We start from the raw sequence: 17,114 nt of genomic DNA, 5'->3' as shown, positions 1-17,114 counted from the left end.
GGTGTTGAGGACGATGTATAGCAAAGAGAATGGCAGCTGTGGCACAAACATTGTACTCTAAACCAAACGGCTCTAGGCATATTTTTAATCATAAACAACTTGGTGGAGGAGTTAGCTATACTCGAGCTTGTACGCCTCCCAAAATTGTTATTCTGTTCCGTGATGAATGATTTCATTTGTCTTCAGACTTGGTATTTTGATTATATAAAAACTCCCAAACATCAAGATACCCGTTTAAGAGTTATTATACTCAAGCTTGCTTTTGCTTCTGCAGTTCATCATGTGTGGTAAAGAAATGCTGGGGTTCTTGATGGACAAATAATAACAGCGACTGCGAATTTTGATTTAAGATGTGAATGAGGTCGAGCAGGTGTACGCAAGAAAGCTCAGAAGTCAGAACGCCACTCAAAATAGAGTTCTTTCCAGTAAGGTGGAGGATTTCAGTGTTTCTGATAGCCGAGTCTAGTTTGAGTTGAGTTGCTGTGTTTGCAGCCTGGAGTCTGCTTGTAATATTGTTGTGCTTGTGCACACCTTTTTGCTTTTAGAAATGAAAATAACTCATTCATCACCCTCCAAAAATAATAAAAAAACAACTGAGGAATCGAGAGAGTTTCCAACTCGGAACAAGCTTAAAATTTTGCATTTGCTTGAAGCTCAAAATGAGTCCCTAATTTCCAACTTGAAATGGTACTGTATTTCATGCCATGCCCGTAACATATTTATTGTGATTTCACAATCTGCGTACAACCATCATAACAATGGAGGTTGGCTCGTGACATGATATATGATGAGGTTGAGAGCAATTGGAGCACAATGGAAGTAAAATAAGCATTTTGCGTGCAGCCGAAGTGCATTCAGCTGTTTCCTTGACCAGCCATTCAGCTACTTGCATTCCCACATAAGGACACTTTTGGCATATTTGCAATCAATGACACTGACACTTCACATGATTTACGACATGACACAGGCCAATATGGGCAACCTACATGACCAAAGTGGACTATCCAAATTGATGTCCAGTTTCCAGCTTCTTTTCACAATGACAAACTCTGAATCCTAAGAAATCCTTCCTATCTAACATCCACAACACTTCCATGCTGCATGAAAGTTTGCCACATGATTTATAAAACATAGCGTGCATGTGTGAGAGAGAGAGAGGGAGGGAGAGAGAGAGAGAGAGAGAGAGATTTAAGAAAACATATCCCCAGAAAACCCCATGTTAGATGAAATGGCACCTAGAAAGAACAGAAACACTCATGCCTCAATGCCTTTACAGAAGAAGCTAAAAAGGATACCACCTAGGTTACAGTTATAAACACCATTTTATACTACAGGAGTCATGAAGAGCGTTGTCTCCGATGGTTTACCCGCCTCAGAAAGCAAAGCCGTAGCCGTTTGCTAAGGGCCTCTAACTTTTCAAACTTCTCACTTTTAGGTTTCTTTGGGACTGGTGTAGTTTTCTTCTTGTCCTCTTTTGATGACTCCGAGGATTTTTTCTTCATGCTCCGAAGAGGTGTTGCAAACGCCTTAAGAGTTTTCTAATATATATATATAAAAAAAAGGACTTGTTTGTTAACAAGAAGACAAAAACATCTTTAAAAAAAAAGGACAGAACTATTAATATTTGAGCACATCTATTATATAGATGAGTGAAGAATGCAGGGGTAAATTACCCTAGTGTCTCTGTAATTATCTTTTTAAATACTCTACGGCAATTCTCTCTCATTGAGAAACTTTTCATGCATAATTGCTAGGTGGGATCCACTAACCAGCAGAGCCCTTAAAGGTATAAAAAAGTATAAAAATAATATAGAAAATTTAACAATAAAAATATGGAAAGCTTTTAATCAAAGAAACTACATTTTTGGAGAAAGATTTTTTTTTTTTTGGTGGAGAAAAACTGTTAATATATATAACACATGCATACATACATTTTTGCAAACTCCCGCCTTTTTCCAATACTTATGCCAATAGATTAAATCAATGAACAAGTACATATCAATCAATTAGTCTTCCTTCTAGCAGTGTTATTTATGTTTTTCAAAATAAAAATATGTGCTAATTGTGTTCAAGCTCAAGAAGAGACTTCTGCACTATAACCCCCACAAAGCTTGCTGTCTAAGTTAGCATTTACACGGCTCCTTTATCTTGGCATTCTAATTAGACACGTCCACCGGTAGCAATACCACTGTGAAGACTATTTATTTATATGATTGAAATTACAGAAGGGGATACAAGATTAATGATTTTGTTTTTCAATTTTTCCCATTCCATCTGTGCAGCCTAACGTTAAAGATGAAGCAGAGAATTACCGCGACTATTCCAGGTCCAGACATTAATGAGGTCCTGATGCAAGTGCATACTGTACCCCTATAATCTAGAATTAATTATTACCCGTTCCAGGAACCCAACCTAATGGGTGTCAACATGGAGGCTTTGGTCCATACATAATATGACATACTGGCAAAACATCTTTTGTTTGTCCAGCAACCCAAAATTTACAAAAAGTTGGCTAGAAAGGCCTCAAGATGATGCAACTTGAAGGTTTATACTCAGAAAAAAGTAAAAGCTTGTCAAGCCAAATGCATGCTAATTCATTTATGAGAGAAAGAGAGAGAGAGAGAGAGAGACCTGATGGCCATTATCAGCCGCTGTGCAGTCTGCAGAGGATTCCTCATCACTGCCTCCTAAAGATGAGCACCTTCCCCAACTTTCTCTATTTGAGCTTGTATATGAGCAACATTCTTCATTCTGGCCATTGGGCTTATCCTGTAAAAACGCACAGCAGAGTTCCAGTGAAACTATATAGTGAAATTGGAAAACCTACAAGTAACAGTCAGACACCTCGCATGGGCGTCTTGGGGTCCCAGCCATTGCCAGGACAAAAAAAATCCATACTGGAGAGGGGCGAGTATCCTTAAAGTTAAAAGTATTGGTAAGTCCCATGCTCATTGTTGGAACTTGGCACAATATGATATTGATAGGTCAAATTTTCCAAATTTCATTTACAGCACCAAACAAAATCACCTGTAAGTGTGATGTCTCAAGACTGCCAGGTGTATTATTTTCATTTAGCATGGAATCCTGCATGATGATTAATAAATAAATAATTAACAAAATGCTATAACACAAAAAGAAGAAAGATGAAGTGAAAAGCTTGCCGAAACTGCAAAAGAAGATTCATACAACGGTAGTCACTGGTGCAATTTCAGAAAGAAGTTCGTCCACAGATTTTGCAGTTGAAACACTAGGAGGAACAGAAGATGAACTTGCAGCATCAGTGCGCGCAGAATGAAGACCAGTGAATATCTCATATAAGAGACTCTGAAAAGAAAGGCAGGCACAATTTCATATTAGTCTCTATGGCAGATACATCACAATGGTGGGGGGAAAAAATACACTGCAAATTACCATTACATCATGATGACATAGCAAACCCCATATAGTTGTTTTGAGGAAATACTGATGGTAATGTTATACTTGCATGATATGAATCAATCACAATACAAAATAATAACATGGTTCAGCACAAAATGCATATAACATCAAACGTGATTCAGAAGCCACATTGACACATATTTTTGATCTTCAATTGATCTCATCACCGAATGATCAAATGTAACACTTCTGTCAGTTTTACATACAGAGAAGGCCCTAAAACACCCTAATGTGTAATTTAAAACTTTTATATATATATATATATATATATATAATTCAATGGCATGGGAGGGGGAACTTGAACCCTGGTTCTCCTAATAAAGGAGCAAGTGATGCCACTAAGCTGCAAGGCTCCTGGCCTAATATGTAATTAAATTTATGACCACAACTATAAAATGTGATTTCCTATTCCTTCTATACAAAAAAAGAAAGCTTTTTATATATAATGTGTTAAGAAATGTGCACAAAGGGCACAATCCTAGTACATGGGAAGTACAAAAACAATAAACCTAAAATGAATCTAACTTCTTACAACTAAGAGGTCAATAAACCCCAACGAATTAGACAAGGAAAGACAAGTAGAAGCCATCCAATCATACAAAAACTATAAAAATTGAAGCTTCAGTTTTATAACAAACTTCCAGAACCTTCCTTTGAAATCAGTAGGATGCACTATGGCTACAAATTAAGCTACAATGCATTATTGGCATGAATAGAGGTGTACTTACACATGCGATACTAACACAAAACAGATAAAAATGTCCTTTTGACTAGTCAAGTACCAATGCTAACAATTGAATATAGAAGGATAATACTCTATAAAAGTTTTATAAGTAGCTAAATAAAATTGAAATTACCTCATCCATACCAGCACCAACCTTCAAATCCCCCAAATCATAATATTTCTCAAGTTTACTTGAATGAGCAGTAGAAATTTGAGGAGGATGGAGGACATTGTAGAAGAAAATGGAAACAGAATCATAATAGAACTGGGGTCGTGAAGAGTTGTGATCACCATCAAATTTTATAATATTTTTGTCACCCTGCAAAGAATCAGGGATATGGTCAAATGTGAAAAATTGAAAATTTTTACTTTCAACAAAAGTTAAATATCTCTGGAATAAGAAAATACCGCATAGGACTTAAAAATGAGGTCTGAGTGGTGGGATTGAATGAATCTATCATCGCTAGCATGTCCAAATAAAGCAGGGATATATGTTTTGGGTGCAACCTGCAAGTATTCCAGACCATTAACACAATACATAACTGCATATAATTAGCTTGTTATTACATATCGTGCTGGGAAAGGGCAAAACCATAATTCGTTGTTTTGAGTTCACATTCAAAACTAGTATATTGACAAACAAAACAACATACCAAGCTAAATATTTAATGAGGCTATCTTAAAATTTTCAACTCAACACGGTAAGAAAGCTTAGAAGCACCTGTAAGCAATTAAGATCCATAATATCAAACTTTGCCTTCTTTTCAATTACCCGCCGCATGTACTGTACTGCCATCTTAACCTGATTGGAGAGGATGGGGTAAAAGTCTCAATGTATAAACAAGATATAGAAACATCTCAAAATCGACTTCTAAAAGCAGAAACCAAATAATAAGTCTAGCTACATCCTACATTACATGTGCTCAACAGTTACGAGGTTAGTAAAACCCCCATTGAAAAGCAAAAAGTAACCCTCAACAGTTACATGTGCTCAACAGTTACGAGGCTAGTATACTTGCATTCACTTTTATTACCTAAAAAAATAGTGTTTGGAAGGTAAGAGCTCCCCTCGAAGTGGCTTTTTTTGTTTGGTCTGCTGCATTAGGAAGATTCTCACTTCTGAGAACTTATGAAGACGAGGCATTATTTTAGTAGATTGGTGTTGCATGTGTAAGCAAGAGGGAGAGTCAGTTAATCACTTACTGCTACATTGCTCTATGGCCAGAGAACTTTGGACATTAGTCCTTTCTTTGTTTGGGGTTCATTAGGTTATGCATAAGAGTGTTGGATTTGTTGGCTTGTTGGAAGGGGTGGTTTGGTAGACATTGGAATGGAGACATTTGGAATGCAATTCCTCTTTGTGTGAGGTGGATCATTTGGACGGAGAGAAATTGCCGGACTTTTGAAGGCATTGAACAATCTATGATGGCAGTGAAGTTGGTTTACTTATGCACCTTATATGAGTGGATGGTCTTTGAGTAGTCATTTATGCCCTAGTTTACTAGATTTTATGGAGTCCAATACTTTTATGAAATCCTGTTACACTACTAGTACACTACCTGCGTACTGGTTTCTGTATATTTTCCTTTATGTTTAATAAATTTTACTTACCTATCAAAAAAAACAAATATATGCACAAATGCCCCCAATTTTTTTTTAAACTTACTATTTGTATGGGTGTGATGTCAACACTAATATGGTAAGTCCATAATATTTTAATGTTGGTATCAAATATATTTGCTGTCTGCTAAGTTTGAGCAAACAACAAATATCTTCCCACTTGAACAAATGGTACTTGAGCTCATCCCCTAAAACTGCAAAAATCAGATCGCTACAAAATTTTCTAATCTTTGAGCTAGATATAAAAGAAATCATCTCACAAGCCTACACGTTAGGCAGGTGGGAATAAGATTGTTGTTCTAATTTTGTTTGTTAGACTTGATTAGAGGCATATAATTGATGGTGGCTTTGGAACCATTGCATGATAGCATAGTTAAGTCATATCTTCCAAGTCCCTAGCATATGATATGCATCAAGCATCAGCTAATTGGTAACAACAACTAAGCCTTAGTCCCAAAATTTTGGGGTCGGCTATGGGTCCTTAAAAGAAGTATAATCTAGAAAAATGAGGAGGGAAAAGCCCCCAAGAATGCCTTGCAATTTTGGTTCTCAATTCCAGATGGATAAGATTTAATGCACTTGGGTAGGGCTGAAGTAAAAGTTCATATCCAAATCAGGAGAAATGATTCTTTTTTTTTTTTTTTTAAATAATCGTTAGTCACTAAAAGATTAATAGTAAATCACTCTTTGGATCCATAAGCCAGAAGTCAAATGAGAATCAAACATTGATGAAAAACAAATTTACATATGCAAATGGGAAGTAGCATTTAAAAGGTATGATGTCTTTACATGTCTATGTGCAGAGAGAGAGAGAGAGAGACTTTACAGTAAATTTAGGAAGCCGAATTTTATACACATCCACAAGCTCCATCATTAGATTATATAAGTTTGAAAAGGCACTATCCAACACCATTCCAGCTATAGAAGGGTCTTCCGCTCCATAAAGAAGGCTGCATCATGTTATAAAAAAGCTGATGGTTATTATTTCAAGAGTTTATATAAACTTATTTAAAACAACAGCTTTTACTATCTTGTGGATTTTCCAAAAGACGAAAAATCCAACTCATCTCAGACCATTCAGCTCATAAAAATTTACAACTTGACAGTAAGTCAAGAAAACCTAGTGACTGTAAAGACTTGAACTCTTGAAAATGCAGAAAACCTTAAGGATCTAACTCATAATAAGTCAGGAAAAGACAAGTACCTAGTGACAGCGCCCATAGAACGTCCCCAAAGACCTATCCGTGATATATTTTTGTTGCTTCTTAAATATGACACCACAACCTTGAGGTCATCTCTCTGACAAATGAAACAAATTTATAAGCTTTATATGCAGGAAGTCAAGTAATGAATGATGATAAAGAGGCAACATACCTCATGCCAACCAAGGCTGACATAGTCACCATCAGATAAGCCTGAGCCCGAAAAATCAAGAGTAAAAACTGTTATATACGATGGAAGAAGAATTACAGCAGCCTCATTTGCATCTGCCCTACATCCACTGCATCGTAGCCCACATGAGAAATATCAGTAAATTTTGACCTCTTAGCACGTAAAGCACATTTCAGTTATTAAAAATTCTTCCAGATACTGATCATGCAATATTAAAATGAATATCCCACTAAATATTTAACCAGAATATTAAAGAAAAGGCTTCTTTATCGTTTTAACAATCCATACATATCACCAAAATATACAGAACTGTATTAGAACTTTATTTCCTTGCAACAGAACTGTCCCTGCTGACCTGTTTCCATGGCAGTATATAACACAAGGAAGAGGTGTATCTTCCGGTAACGGTGAAGGTAGATAATGACTACACAGCAACGTATGGCCCCTTGCATTCTTAAGCTGTAAATGTTGAGAGATAAATAATGCAGCCGGTCAGAACCCATAACAAAATGGACAAAGTTTGTTGCAAATTAGGGAAGAAAATTATAGACTACAACAGTGTGGTAACTGATGTCCATACTTGCCTCCAAATCTTCTCGTTTGTAACTTCTTCCTGCAAGAGTGAAGTCCTTTTCCCAAAGATACTGATCAGGGTTATACTCAGCCCTGTATATCATATCCAGCAGCATATTAGATACAGAGAAAATTAAATCTTTTATAGAAAGATCAACAACTTGAGTAGGAACAACAATATACAGCTAGCACAACATGATATCACAACACCAGTCAACAAAATGTTTTTAGAAAACTACTAATTAGCTATAGAAAAGGATAGCAACTAATATTTAACAAAACCATTGTTTTTGGTAAACTAATTAGCTATAGAAAATGAAAGCAACAAATATGAAATATATATATATATATATAGCTAAAACAGTGTTTTTAGTAAACTATAACTAACAGTAGAAAAGGAAAGCAGATACATATTATTATTTATTAATACCTGGGAGGGCGTATAACAAAATTGATGAATTGGTCAATCATGTTGATCCTAAATATAGGCATAAATAAAGCCCCTCATAAGAGAAAATCCAACTGTTCTGAGAAGTGAGAATCTCAATTCTCAAAGCAAAACCAAATCTTCACCAAGGTTTGGGCCTTTCATTCTGATAGGTACCCATCTTCATTTCCACTTGTAATTCCCCAGAAACTAACTCCAATTGAAATTCTCAGACCAAATTAATAGCAAGGATTTCAGCTTGTCAAAAAAGTACACTAAAAAAGCACCAAAAACCCAAGAACTTCTTCAACTTCAACTTGATGGAAGGTACAGAGTGAGCTAAACTATTAGCTAATACTCCTTCATATATGAATATAGAAAGTGAAAGAGGAAGACTTTTCAAAATATTGCCAGATCCAATGCTGGAAAGAAAGTGCAGCTGGAAATTCAAGATACAATTTTTAGTTCCCAAAAAAAGTAAAATAAAAATGAAAGAGCAAACCCTAAACTCACTCTCTAAACGTGGTCCCAGCTACCAACATTATCAAAAAAAAAATCAAAAATCAAAAATCAAAACTTTGTTAAAAAATGGAAAACTTCATGAAAGAAAAAAACCCAACTTGACCCTTCACCATTTACAGATCTCAAACCCAGAAAAACTAGCCTGCATATTTAGTTAACCATCTATCTTAGAAGCCAAAATTTTCAGTGCATTCATGGTCTCATTATTAATTATTGTAACCCACCAAAAAAAAAATAAAACATGGGAAATGGGAAATTACCTTAAACGAATGAGGAAAAAACAGAAAAGACAAAATCTTTTTTTTTAAGAAGGGATTATTTGAATTTCTGAGTCCGAGGTTGTGAGCTAAAAAAAAAAAAAAGTAACTTTCTTTGGTTTCCGAAGAGGAAAAAGCTGTCAACAAGACATACTAAAATACATGAAAATTGTATGTACTAACAAAACAAAACAAAAGTGTGGGAATTGGAAAATGGGAAATGGGAAGGAATGAAAAATGAATGAAGGACGAGGTCGAGGAGGTCGCTGGGACAGCTAAGATGGACTTTCCTTTCCTTTCCTTTCTTTTCCCTCCTCTCCTTTCCTTTTCTCTTTTTTTTTTTTTTTTTTTTTTTTTTTTTTTTCTAACTTTTCTTTCCCAAAGAACTATTCTTCTCACACAAACAACAAAACCCCGGGGAGAAACAGAGTACAGAAAAGACAGAAAAAGAAAAAGAAAAGAAAAACCAACTTTTATTTTAATGTGTTAAATCATATTTGGGGTAGGCAATTCTCTATTTTCTTACTTTAACATCTTTACAAAAATACAAGCCATGTTTGGTTGTTTTGTTTAAACAATACAATATGTATTTTTATAATATTTTTTCATTCACACTTATTTTCACAATATTTAAATAACGTTATTAGAACAATATTACCAAATGGGCCCTAAATCTCTTTAACACAATTTAATTCATGTTTTTTTAATTATATTTTATCTAAGTTAGGAGCATCACTTTCATTTTGATCTATTACTAATGCTATTTTTATTTCCACCTCTCACTGTCAACAAATCTATATATATCGCATGAGATCCTATCATATGGTGCTCTAATTTTTCATTTAGTCTGTAAGGACCCGATTTAAGATCCCAGCCCAAAACAATGAATTTGTAAAGAATGGGTTAGAACACTGGGCTATAGTTATCCAAACATCAAGTTAGGTAGGTCTGATGACAAAAGAATGAAAATACACAAGTGTAAATTGAAGAAAAAAACGTCATCGACGAAGTCCGAGGACATTGCTTCTTATATAAAGTTCTTATGTAATGTTACAAGTCTGATTCTAGAATGCTATAGTAATTCTTTCATGATTTTCTCGCCCCTCTTTGTCTTACTACCTCCTTCTTCTTTTATATTGTCTTTCCTTTTCATCTCCACCTTCTACGTGCCTGCCAGATGATCAGTGTGGATATTTGTCCCATTAGCACTCCCCATAAGTCTTTATGTAGTAATTGTAAGGCTGAAATCCACTGTTCAAGCATCACCTCCACATTAATGTGGCCAGAGAGTTAGCTGTAGTGCATTTAATGCAGCGGCAACAATTTTCTCCTTAGATATTTTAGGACTCCTCCCTATCGGATGTCTCTGAAATGCTTATCCGCTCCAACTGAATTTCTAGGATCGTTACCCTTGTTGATAGACCATCCCTTATGACCTCGGCTTTGTCTAGCCGAGGACGCATTCATCCTTGACCCAATCTCATGAACCATTATGACTAAAACTAAACTCTTTATTTATCAACACAGGCTCTTCTGACGAAGGCTTCTCCTTCTCGGACAGATCATTGTCCTCGGCTTGGGTCATAGGCCCAATATACATAGTCTTTTTAGCCTTTTTTTTTTTTTGTTATCTAATAGATCATAGTAACTTCTTTTTACTGTTATATAAAACATGTGCTACTCTTAACAATTAGCCCAAATGTTATTCTCTACAAAATGGGCTACCTTTTAAAAACAAACTAAACCTTATGAAAAGCCCAAGGCTAGTTATTATTTTACATGTTATGACCTAGGTATGACCCTTCCTACGTGTAGATCAAAACCAAAACTCTTACCCACTTACAAACTCTCTTCTGCCTCTCCCACATGCAAATGATATTTCTAGAAAATCTCATGCTCACGAAAGCACATCTTCCTTTTTTCTCAATTTCAATTCAATAAATTTTTGTTTACTAATAATGTCCTATGCAATTTATGTAGGCAAATTATCTTTGTCATCAACCAATGCAACAAAAATATATATAAATCTTGAGATTCTCGAGGTTGGTAAAATAATTGATATATGCATATTTTTAAAATTATTAATAATAAAAAAATTCTGATAAATAACATATACTATCTCACAAAATATCATTTACATAATATTTTCTTTAAAAAAATTCAATGATACGAATGGTCAAAACATGATTCTATACAAGAAAGAACAAAAATACATGCAAAACAATTTTCATAGGAGAATTTATCTTTGAAGAATATGAAGACAATAGAAGAGATCAAATGCATTGAATGAGATCCTACAAAACAGGTTTATTAATCATTTAAAATTATACTCATCATTTACATGAAAAAAATAATAATACATCATACTATTTGCATTAAAAAAAAAATTCATATTAACTTCAAAGTTCATTGTAGGATGTGAACTGTTACGGTATTGCAACAACCAACACTGATACGACAAGTTGGTATTATATTTCATGTGTGCTTATGGAAGGAAGGTCAAACCACAATTAGGATCATTTTGGTGTGCAAAATGTGAAATAAAAACAAATCTCCCTATCCCAAAGTTAAAGGCACTCACCTTAACTACATACTCTCCAAATATTTATAACATATTCATCTCACTATAGTACTATATATACAATTGCAAACTACTTTAGATACATGATTCAAATTGAAGTTTTTAATGCAATTAACAAAACAACTTTTGTGATATTTGATTAAAATGCTGAGAAAAACTTAAATAAATCTGCAAGAGATCTTGCTGAAAACCAAACTAAGGTACAACTTATTTAAATTATTAAATTATTGTAAAAATTTTTATCATAATATATATTAAATTTATTCCTCATATGCAGATTGATATTGGAGAAGGAATCTCACATGATCTGAAGAAAATTTTAGGAAGAAATACATTTTCCTACTTCATTTGAATGAATTCATTCTAAAGGACGGTTTTGAAAATTACACAGTTACTAAAATTTTTTATGCACCTTCAAATGACAAAAAGCTATGGAAGAAAAAAAAAAATACACAATCCAATATGCTATATTAATTCTTTTGTTACACTATTCCTTATAAAGTAACAAAACAATATAAAATCATTCGCAAAAAACTATCACATCACTAAAATTTAATATGAATGCAAATATCTACGCAAAATCTTAGTGACAAGATATCCACAGGTCCAAACTTTGTTAGATTCAGTCAGGAATCTTTCAATGTCAATTCATTAGTGATTAACACAAATGATGCAACAAAAGGAAAAAAATGATGAAATTTCAAAATTGAACAAATAAGGATAGACCAAACTTCAAACGTTGAAGATGAAGAAACTATTAGGAACATATTTTATATAATTGACTAATCTTTTGACAAAATGCACTTTATTTGTAATTGGGTAGATCTAGGATGGATTTAAGACTTTAAGAAATATGTTGTTCAAGTCAAGTGTTAAAGCCATGAAGATCTAACCAAGAAACAAGTGAAGAAGAATTGCTCATTAAAGCTTGTCAAATACCTCGATAGAAACAGTATCTATCGAGATTTAAGAACGAATCTCAACAGAAACTGAATCTGTCGAGATCTACGAAGTTAGAATTTTCAAATATGATTTTTAGCCCTAGCTGACATGTATGTGTAGGGTTTCTTTTCTCACAACCTTAGACATATATAATATTTATTTTAAAGGCCGTCATACATGGAGAACACATGCTAAAAGTGACCTAGTGCCTTATTCTCTCTGCAAGAAATTACTGCGTCTTTTGCGCTTTAGGGTTTTGTAATCAAGTACATCTTGATCTTCATTTTTGATGAAATGAAGAACTTTGCAGCCAACAACATCTTCAAGTTGCTGGAGTTAGTCACGTACTGGGATTTGTGCAAAAGGGTGGCGTTCATATATTGAAGAGTTTAGAGGTTTTGAAATGGTAAAAGATTTCTACTGTAAGTTCATCTACGGTGATTGTAGAGTCTAGGGACAAAGGTTTTGTACTAGATTTGAAACTTCTCTTTACTATAGTGAATTGCTTTTTGGGAAGGTTTTGCCTTAGGTTTTTTACTGTGAAACTAGTTTGTTTCATTGGTTTTCTTGGGTCATCATATCTTATCTTATTTACTATTCCGCTATACATGATATTGATGTTTGTTTGTTTTAACAAGGTTTGTTCATAATAAATCTAATTAACAACTTGGGTTCAAAACTTGTTAATTCTATCAATCGGAGTCTAAATTTCCTTACATAAATAGCTGATAATAATATACTCCTCAACAAGATTAACAAGTATTGCCATGCTGCAAAAACAAAGCATTGAAGAAACAAAAAAAAAAAAAAAAAAAAAAAATTTCACAATGAAGTTTTTTATTGCATCACATAATAAAGATCAATAATATCGAATGAATAACATGCTTTTATCATCTTTTATTAAATAATATTTCTTCAAAGTTTTTTTTTTATTTTTTTATTTTTTTTTATTTTTTTTTATTGCTCATTACTTGAACAGAATATTTATAATGGATTTGTGTATGTAATTTATAATTATTGCTTCTTATGATGAACTCATTACTAATAAAGTTTTTATAACAAATATGGTATAATATATGTACAACATTCTCCAAAAAAAATTTATATAAACTATTGCAATATTATTCATGCATTGCACGGGAAACTTACTAGTTATGAAAAAAAGTGGTTAACAAATTGTCCCTAAACTTGTTCTTCAAACATAAATAGAGAAAAAAAAATATAGCCATTAAAAGCAATTATTTTCAAGATATCAAATTTATATTATCTTAACCTTAAGAGGTTGGTTTAGTGGAATCTTATGGCCTCATGATGATATCCATGAGAATCTGGATTTGAAACTTCTTGTTAGCATCTTGGGGTACCCCTATGAGATTTCTTATTGTTATAATCTGGTGTGTGTGGGACAAAGGCATACACCTGAGGAAATAGTCAGATACTCAAAAAGGTTTGGACACTCTCGTTTGTCAAAAAAGAAAAAAATAAATTATATCATCTTAAATCACTTATATTATATTTGATGGTTCCACTTGATAAGGCAAATTTGTTACTACCATTGGAAAAGAGAAAAATGGCCATCAAAACTTGTCCCTCCCTGCAAACTCTGCTCCAAATTGGATCCATATAATTCTATAACCAGCCTGGCTACTAGGACTTGAGAAAAATATTGAAAAGCAATTCTCCCTCTTGGTGGCAATTTCTCATGATCGGTTATGGTGGAGTAGGAACAAACTTATATTTGAGAATACTTCCCCTTACCCGTACTTCTTTCAACTTTACCAATCTCACAAAGCAAACAATTTGGAACCACCCTCAACAGGTTGGCTAAAGTTCAATTTCGATTTGGCTTCTCCTAGCAAAGGCTCCTTCATTGCCTCTGTCAATAGAGACTCCAGTGGCACCATCACCTCCATCATTACAACTAGTGAATCAACAAATTCTCTGGCATGGGCTGAAGCTAAAGCAGCCCTCCTTGCTGTAAATACAACAAAAGATATTGGGTGCAATCTCTTCATTTTTTTTAAGGGGATGCAAAGTTGATTCTTGACTGCATTAACAACCCATCCTTCCCATTTTAGATGACTTTATAGCAATGCTATGTCCACAACATTTTCATAACAAATCATAGGTGGTAGGTAATTACAAGTTATTATTGGTGGGCAAAAAAATAATTTAAGTAATAGATTTAAATTAGAATTAATAAAAACTTACCACCTATGATTTGTTGTGAAAGTTTTTATTGATTTTTATTTAAGTGGTACTGTGGTAAGTTTAAATTAGAATCAACAAAAACCTTATCACTTCTCGTCACTTTTATCAATTTACTTTTTCTTACGTTCCAAAATGTTGTAATGGGCTTGCCCATGATACTACCTATTGGGCCTCTTTTTGTATGGCTTGGAAACCCCTACTCGTCTCATCCCCCTCCCCTCTTGGAGAAATTATAAGATCCACATGATGGATAAGTGATGTGGTCCACCATTTCACGAAAAAACTTCCACTTGTTTAAAATTGTTAGTTAGAAAATTGCAATTTTAAACAAGTGAAAGTTTTTTAATGGAATGATGGACAAGTGACGTGGTCCACTAGAGGACTCTATAATTTCTCCTTCTCTTGGGTCTTTAATGATGGGCTGATTACCCCTAGGCCTTCGTCTCTTTGACCACCCCCCCCCCCCCCAAAATAAAATCTCACTCTTATTCAAAAAAAAAAAAAAAAAAAAAAAATACAAAGTCATGAGAAAAGGTAAACCACTTGCTCTTTATGATGTGCATGAACAATATGGTGATGGTTACTTCGATCTCTCTTCTTCTTAATAGTCATCTATTCTCCATTATCTTATTACATTTTTGAAGTGAACAATTCTTCTGAAAAAAGGAAAAAAAAAAAAATTCTTATAAGCATTGACCGCGGCTCTTCCTAATAAAAATTGAAAGAACTCTCTCGTTATAGTTCCATCCAAAACAGACATGAAGAATGATTCGTATGTGATCGTGATTCTGATTTGCAAAATGACAATTTTTTTTTTTTTTTAGTTAATGCTTATGTTAGACTCCTTTTGAAGGACTGACATTATACTTTGCTTTGCATCATCCACATTCTATGATGTTTGAAATTTTTTAGCTTTCACCAAATTTTATCTTGTTTGAAAATCATTTCATAGCTAGACTGCGACTAAGAATTCAAAAAGAGAGACATACTTCCCTCGTGAAAGTCATAAATATAGTAAGCCTCAAATGACCACAAGATTTGTGTGCGCGCCGGAGAGAGTCACTATTAGAGTCCAAGGCACACAAGATCGATCAGGATTTAAATTTTCCTTCAAACAAAACAAAAACATAATTATAGAAGATGAAGATGAAGATGAAGATGAAGCAAAGTAAATGGGGTTGCATTAGAACTCTTAATACATGTTCAAAAGCTAATAAAATGTTGTTCTTGAAGAGTTTATGAACTTGATGAGTATACTGCAAATCTATTATACCTTAAACTAAACTATATCTAGATATCTCAAGTAAATGAAAAGAACTTGAACCTTTCTCGCTCAAGAACAGAATCCCAATCATATTTTCCATTGGTTACACCAATATTAAAAACCCAGAACCTTAACTGCCTGAAGTAGGAAGAGCCAAATGCGCCAAATACAAAACCCGAAAGAAAATGCTTTAGAACGAATAAGTCTGGCTTATCAAAAACAAGGACAAGCTCAGGCAGGAATCTATGACAGAATTCCCCAAGCATTTTTGCACACACCCAGTTTACCACTGCACCCACCAACAAATCCAACACTATATTATCACTGCGAAGCAAAGCCATCACCATCCTTTTAATTCCCCTCCATTGCATCTCCCAATGGCTAGCTTTCACAAACAAAAACAATACTACAAATACATGCAACAACATTTTTGCTCTTCAACCCTTGGTGAAAATCTGTATTCTTCTATGTGTGAAAATGGGTTTTAGACGACAGGGCTTGAAGTGAAATTATGCAGAAGATGAAGATATTGATATCTATATATATAAGTTGAGTTAAAATAAAGAAAAGTGCTACTTTCATAACATTTTTTTAACAAATTATAGGTGGTAAGTTGTTATTGATTTTAATTTGAATTCACAACTTAAATTGTTTTTTTTGCTCACCCATAATAACCAATAACAACCTGCTAGTAAGATTTGATGTGAAAGTATTTTGGATAATAGCATTTCTCTTGCAACAAATGTCAGTGTGACAGATTATATTGGGTTGATCAGTTTACATAAGAACAGGACAACTTGGGTTGTATGGATGGAGGAGAAATTGTAAAGAGTAATTGAAAATTGCTATTATTACCCTAGCATATATTTAGAAAATCACTTTTAGTTAAAAACAACTAATGTAACAAATGTAAGTTATTAACCAATTTTCATATAACAAAGTAAAGCTACTATAACCAAAGCATATAAATAGCAATATGAAAATAAGGTAAATGAAACCAAACCAAAACTAAACACAAGGAAGTGTTTAGGAAGAGGAAAACCCAAAGCCAGGGTGGAAAAACCTAAGATAGTTACAGTTCAAAGGAATACTATGAAATCTACAAGCTCATAACTCCAATGTACTTGAACTCTCTAACCTCCAGCTAGTAACTGACTTTACAG

The 17,114-nt window shown here is 33.9% G+C and overlaps 1 protein-coding gene across 3 annotated transcripts; it reads right to left on the bottom strand.

Moving 5' to 3' along the window:
* Positions 1-918: 918 nt before the first annotated feature.
* On the bottom strand, positions 919-9,289 carry LOC115992114. 3 transcript variants are annotated; one of them, XM_031116179.1, is made up of 14 exons: positions 8,957-9,288; positions 8,178-8,613; positions 7,759-7,840; positions 7,530-7,633; positions 7,157-7,283; positions 6,987-7,081; positions 6,609-6,732; positions 4,884-4,964; positions 4,571-4,669; positions 4,296-4,481; positions 3,187-3,324; positions 3,028-3,084; positions 2,632-2,769; positions 919-1,538 (listed from the first exon to the last, which is right to left on the bottom strand). In XM_031116179.1, exons 2-14 carry the CDS (start codon positions 8,237-8,239, stop codon positions 1,338-1,340), a joined length of 1,494 nt encoding a protein of 497 aa, XP_030972039.1. In that variant the 5' UTR covers positions 8,240-8,613; positions 8,957-9,288; the 3' UTR covers positions 919-1,337. The 3 variants fall into 3 exon arrangements, with proteins under 3 accessions (XP_030972039.1, XP_030972038.1, XP_030972040.1); XM_031116178.1 differs by having other exon boundaries at positions 8,178-9,287; XM_031116180.1 differs by lacking the exon at positions 4,884-4,964 and having other exon boundaries at positions 8,178-9,289.
* Between the last annotated feature and the right edge of the window lie 7,825 nt (positions 9,290-17,114).

The sequence above is a fragment of the Quercus lobata genome, chromosome 5, assembly GCF_001633185.2.
Source record: "Quercus lobata isolate SW786 chromosome 5, ValleyOak3.0 Primary Assembly, whole genome shotgun sequence".
NCBI classification, from domain to species: Eukaryota; Viridiplantae; Streptophyta; class Magnoliopsida; order Fagales; family Fagaceae; genus Quercus; species Quercus lobata.
This window is presented reverse-complemented; position numbering and strand designations above follow the sequence as displayed.

Bases quoted from the DNA above. Each gene is read 5' to 3' on its own strand.
- LOC115992114 (XM_031116179.1), bottom strand. From the start codon at position 8,239: ATGCCTATATTTAGGATCAACATGATTGACCAATTCATCAATTTTGTT. The intron at 7,082-7,156 runs GTATGTTGCCTC...TTCATTTGTCAG, and splicing joins TCAGCCTTGGTTGGCATGAG to AGAGATGACCTCAAGGTTGT. The intron at 2,770-3,027 runs GTGATTTTGTTT...GCGTTTTTACAG, and splicing joins TTGAGACATCACACTTACAG to GATAAGCCCAATGGCCAGAA.